We start from the raw sequence: 5311 nt of genomic DNA, 5'->3' as shown, positions 1-5311 counted from the left end.
TGCACGTGGCTTCCACGTTACAGCCACGTGATGCTGTTGTTGTGACAACGTGGCAATTTACGTGGAGGCCACGTGATTTTGTATGGTTGAAATAACGTGGTCACCACATTGAAATGTAACGTTGAAATGTAACGTTCACACCACCTTTAGACCACTTTCTATTTGCAATTATATTTTCTTTCGATTAGCTTTAATTATGTCAAAGTAATCAACACAACTCAAATTTTTATAATACACTTCTTAGACAATTTTATTTGCATTTCAATGGTTCAAATGCATAATACATCATGACATGATTCAAATTGACATAGATATATATCATTAAGAAATTCCATAAACCCATAATTAATTTTAGGACATGTAGACAGTAGAATGATATTTTTTATCATGTTTCTACAATTATGGAAATTTAAATATTCTCTGCAAACTTAAGGTGTATAAGTAACCAGTTTAATTTGTATGTTCCTGAACAAAAGAACATAATGAAGCCATGGTCAAATGTAGTAACACAAAGAGGGATATAAATGATATCAATTGCAATCTCTTTATATGAAGGCATAACAGGTTTACCTAAACTACTTTCTAAGTACCTCAAGGAAATAACCTAACAATAGATAAAACATTGTCCAAGGTAATACAATAATAGCTGGCCAGCTGAACATTTGTGGCTTTCGAACCGAGACCTTGTAGACTAAATGAACATTTACGTTGGTGGCGCTATATGTATTTATTCAGTTATTATATATATGAATGGCAGTAACATGTATCTACTACGTAGGTGAATTTAAATGAAATAAAATATTTATTTATTCAGTTATTATATTTTTTGTACAAGCTGGCCGAAACGTCCGCCCGACAAATATACCTGGCCAAAACGTCCGTTGGCCGAAACGTCCGTGCACCAATGACCAGGCATAATATGTGAAATGTTAATCTGAATCTGTAACTGTATTGACTGCAGATGTGACGCTCTTCCTTCTCTTTGCAGCAGGTTCCTAAAAAGCAAGAACGCACATTAGGGAATACATGGTATATTAGAAAATAAAATCCTTAATTGTTCCTAATTGATGAGTAGTGATAATGATAACTAACTTTGTGAGAATGCAAAGATTTAAGTACTGATGACACATACTATATGTCAAAGTGGTAAATTTATGTGATATGTAAATGCTTTATTGACAGACATTTGGAGAGATGGACCAAATATTTAAGTAAGTCACTAGAATCCACTATCACCTTGTATTTTGGCCCTCCTTTTTTCTTCGGTGCATATTTGAGATTTTCGGACAGTTGCTCCTCCACCTCGGAAGCCTTGGCTTTAGGATGGTTTTTCAAGCATGCTCCTGTAGGAAAAGTAGCACAAAACTGCTAACCCCAAGCAATGCACGGAAGAAAGGAAGAGTAACAAGTATATGTACTGGTGAAAGAATTAACACTAAAACAACTATTCCTCACAAATCTAAACTAAATAATCCTAAGGCAGTTTTATATTTTAATATTTGTAATTAGAATGGTATTCACAGACGAACACAGGATACATCCCCCAAATCTTTACTGGCACCAAATATTCAAGATGGCCAGACAAATGGGTTTCTTGCTGAACCATTTCCCTCATTATCATGATCACCCACTGGGGACCAGTATCTCGCACTTGGGACCAATATCCCCATTAGCGCCGATGTAGGATCAATATCCCCCATTATCACCCACCTGGGACCATTATCGCTAACCGAGATGATTACCCCCCATGAACAGCTGAAAAATGTACGCGGTAGTATGGCCAAACCCCGGAGAAAATTAAGAAAATCCAAGATGGCCACAACAATAAAGATATAAAAATAGAATCAGCACCAAAATCATGAGGGTTCTTGGCCCATGGATGACCAATACTCATACAAATAAGTAAATTAGAATGTCACATAGTTTTTGAAAGATCCACTAACGAAGATGCAGACCCAGATACGTACCCACTCATGCACATGAAACATAACATTCCCAAAATGGTCGATTCGGTTATAATAAATGATAAACAACATGTTATATTGAGTATCTCTGGAGTGCATCAGGCGAGCTTCATAAAATACTGAAGAAGCAATCGCATGCCATTTATGACTTAAACACTTACTGATGAGGACCTTGGTGACCGACAGGTCAATCAACGCGTTCTTGCCCTTCTTTCCCTTGAGGCTATACGTTGACCATAAGGCATTGGTTCCCAACTTGGAGAGCATCCTCCGGATGGTGTCTCCGATGTTGTGGCCACCCAAGGAAGTCATATAGCATGTCTGCAATGTAGATAATTAGTTTTCTTAGTAAAAAACCCTTGAGTACATCCAAGTGAAAATGCTAAATTGTCAGATATATATAAAAAGGCAGCATTGAATATAACTACTACAGTTTTGAAATAATTCAGTGGTCCCAATTATGTCTATCTATCTATCTATCTATCTATGCCTGCCTGCCTGCCTGCTGCCTGCTTAGGTGCCTGTCTGCCTGACTGTCCGTCTGCCTGCCTGTTTAGCTGTCTGTGTGCCTGCCTGTCTGTCTGCCTGCCTATCTGTCTGTATACCTGTCTGTATGTGTGCCTGCCTGTCTTGGTGTATGCCTATCTGTCTCTTTGGAAGATGGAGTTACTTCTTCATAAAATGTAAGCGATTCTTAACAAAATAAGTTTTTCTTTCACAATGGAACATACCAATTGTCTCTTGAAGGCCTTATCTGTAAGCCTCTCACAAAGTCTATCCAGCTCCTCAGTACTGCTGACAGGGTCTGGTAGTACATCGTCCAACTCCTCTCCTGCTGCTCTGCTGGCACTTGTCAAGAAGCGCAGCATTCTAAGGATTTCCCCCTGTGACTCTTCAAGGTTTTGCATACGCATCAGCATCCTGCTCTGGAATCCTGTAGCAAGATAACACAATTCCACATTTTTAAATGCTATGCTTCGAATTTGCATCTATTCACCCACATACATGTATAATGCATTAAGGCAATTGCGACAAATGATTCATTACATTTCATGTTGCGTTGAAGTTAAACACATATTTCAAGCAACGGCAAGTGCTAGATCCCAAGCTAAACGTAAATGGAATGAGAAAAAAATGCGAAAAGGATGCCATAATCATCAATCAATTTGTCTCAAAAGAACACAATGTTTAGAATGAAGAAATCAAAATTGAATATTTTCTGGATCACAATTTTGAAAAATATTCTTGAAGTAAAACTGTTACATTAGGCTTTGTTACCTGTTGGCTCACTTTCAGGATTTATTGCAGCAGATGTAGAAGCTCTGGGTGTTGTGGGGGTGCTGAAAACATAACATGAAATTATTACTTCACTGCAGTACATGCCAACAGTAAGCCATAGTTACATGGCATGAGTAGTAACAGAGATTCGCTACAGCTTAATATCAGATTGGTCTAATGTACTACATGTACTAGTCTAAATGCTTTAGCACAGGGTGACTGTACCAATGAATGGCCTAGACCAATCATGGTGAGCAATGAGATATACATGTACGTACTACTCTCAGTAAATACTTGGGTAAAACTACAAAGCCTCAGATTCCTTACCTGGTATGGAAGGGTTGCTTTCCTCCACGATGATCCTCAGACAGTCGTGCACTTGAAGTCATCACTGTATACAGAGATAGTAATGTAATTAATTTATAAATGTCTGTATCAGAATATTTAAATTAATATAAAGTGAAAGGCTAAATGGAGCAAAGTGAAAACAGTGGTGCCCCTTTGAGTGACCTCATTTTAAGACCACCTCTCTTGGGAGACCACTACAGCATGCACCAATGGCTACACATCCCATGCTATTGAACCTCTTATGAGAGACCACCCTTTATGACAGATCGGTTTGGCTTGGCAGATGGGGTGGTCTCTCAAGAGGACCAATGTATATCATTACTCGAAACAGGTTGTTTTTTTAAATATGAAGACAAATGCACAATCTCAATAGTCCTAAATACCTGATCTTGTGTCACTGTTAGGACACACAGGAGACTGGATTCTATGCCCAGAAATAGACCTGGAAGGGGTACTGGTACTTGGTGATATCGCTCTCGGTGCAGAAAAGCCTTAAACAGAATTTAATGAGTGCGGTTATCGATAAAACATTATTAATGCATTTTTCATTAGGACATGAAAGCAATACTTTATTTTCACTGCAAGAAGATACTCCCAAAATATCAATTTACCGGTACTGATCTACCTGGTACTGCATAAATGTCTGTACCAAAAAGTAATCATTGTTCTATATGTCAAAATAGCCCATAGTTAGCCAGTTAGATACTGTGTTTAAGAAAAGGTTGGACCTCCTGGGAATAAAATTAGCATACAAGCAAATGCTGTTTTTTTCCTTTTGTGACTCAAGCTTCATGTTGAAACAAAAATAATTGAAATTAACAGTTGAGGATATAGCTCTACTTGATCCTTGTGCCAACCTCATTTACCATTTGTCCGTTGAGGAGGTGTTGGTAGCTCGGCCAGAACTAGAGCAGGGACACTGTCACTTGCCTCCAGTATCTCCCCTTCTTCGTCTGTATTAACATTATTTAATAAAGATTAACAGGTGAAGTGAAGCACCACATTAAATGACATTTAATAAAGAAAACTGAAAGGGTTAATATTTCTTATTCCGTTGAACTGTTTTTCTATTAATTTGTGGCAATTATCAAGCCATCTATGTCGTCACATATTTAAATATACTCTTATGCCCAATTCTCTGTATTTACCATCAGCATCTTCAGTTTCTGAAACCTGAAACTTTGCAGGCTTCTTAGTTTTCCGTCGACATTCTTCTGTGTCAGTCTCTACATTGGAGGTATCCTCAGCCTTTCTCGCCCTTTCTTGAGCCTTCTCATAGGTGTCTGAAGTTGGAAACAATATGTTATATTAAGAGACCTGATATACTGACAAGGTAATAAAATTAACGTCATTCTGTTTCCTTTTTTCACTTCAATTTATTACAGTTCCCGCTTCGTACACAAAACTAGCATGAAATATGTACTTAATCTAACGTTTCGAACTGTAAATATTAAATGCTTCCTACCTCCAAATGAAAATATCCTAACTTCATAAAGCTTCCATTTCTCTTTGTCCTGGCTTTTGAAGAGGCTCCACCCCTTGCACCTGGTCAGCCTGTCGTAAATTCCTTTACATTCCCATAGAGTACATTCGTCTATTAACTGGGTAGTCGCTATCTATTGAAAAGTCGGGATATATCTCAACCAGATAGATCTCCCACGGATTTAATGTAAGCTTTGTTCACACAGCCCAGCGGCCCTGCTGAAAAAAACAACATGGAG

General features: G+C 38.1%; 1 protein-coding gene across 1 annotated transcript; it reads right to left on the bottom strand.

The window, feature by feature from the left end:
• Nucleotides 1-314: 314 nt before the first annotated feature.
• LOC307047430 (uncharacterized protein) lies at nucleotides 315-5097 on the bottom strand. The gene is made up of 10 exons (XM_079694402.1): nucleotides 5056-5097; nucleotides 4739-4873; nucleotides 4457-4543; nucleotides 3974-4081; nucleotides 3570-3633; nucleotides 3243-3304; nucleotides 2696-2898; nucleotides 2126-2285; nucleotides 1237-1343; nucleotides 315-995 (listed from the first exon to the last, which is right to left on the bottom strand). The coding sequence occupies exons 5-10, from the start codon at nucleotides 3629-3631 to the stop codon at nucleotides 930-932; spliced, it is 660 nt and encodes a 219-aa protein (XP_079550528.1). The 5' UTR covers nucleotides 3632-3633; nucleotides 3974-4081; nucleotides 4457-4543; nucleotides 4739-4873; nucleotides 5056-5097; the 3' UTR covers nucleotides 315-929.
• Between the last annotated feature and the right edge of the window lie 214 nt (nucleotides 5098-5311).

This window comes from Notothenia rossii (genome assembly GCF_949606895.1).
Source record: "Notothenia rossii genome assembly, chromosome: 7".
Taxonomy (NCBI): domain Eukaryota; kingdom Metazoa; phylum Chordata; class Actinopteri; order Perciformes; family Nototheniidae; genus Notothenia; species Notothenia rossii.
Note: the sequence above shows the minus strand (reverse complement) of the source record. Positions and strands in the feature narration are given on the sequence as shown.

What these genes read in the sequence shown, in the direction of transcription:
- LOC307047430 (XM_079694402.1), bottom strand. Translation starts at nt 3,631, where the DNA reads ATGACTTCAAGTGCACGACTGTCTGAGGATCATCGTGGAGGAAAGCAA. An exon ending in AAGCAACCCTTCCATACCAG is followed by an intron (nt 3,305 to 3,569) that starts GTAAGGAATCTG and finishes TTATGTTTTCAG; the next exon opens with CACCCCCACAACACCCAGAG. An exon ending in AAGGAGGGCCAAAATACAAG is followed by an intron (nt 996 to 1,236) that starts GTGATAGTGGAT and finishes CTTGCTTTTTAG; the next exon opens with GAACCTGCTGCAAAGAGAAG.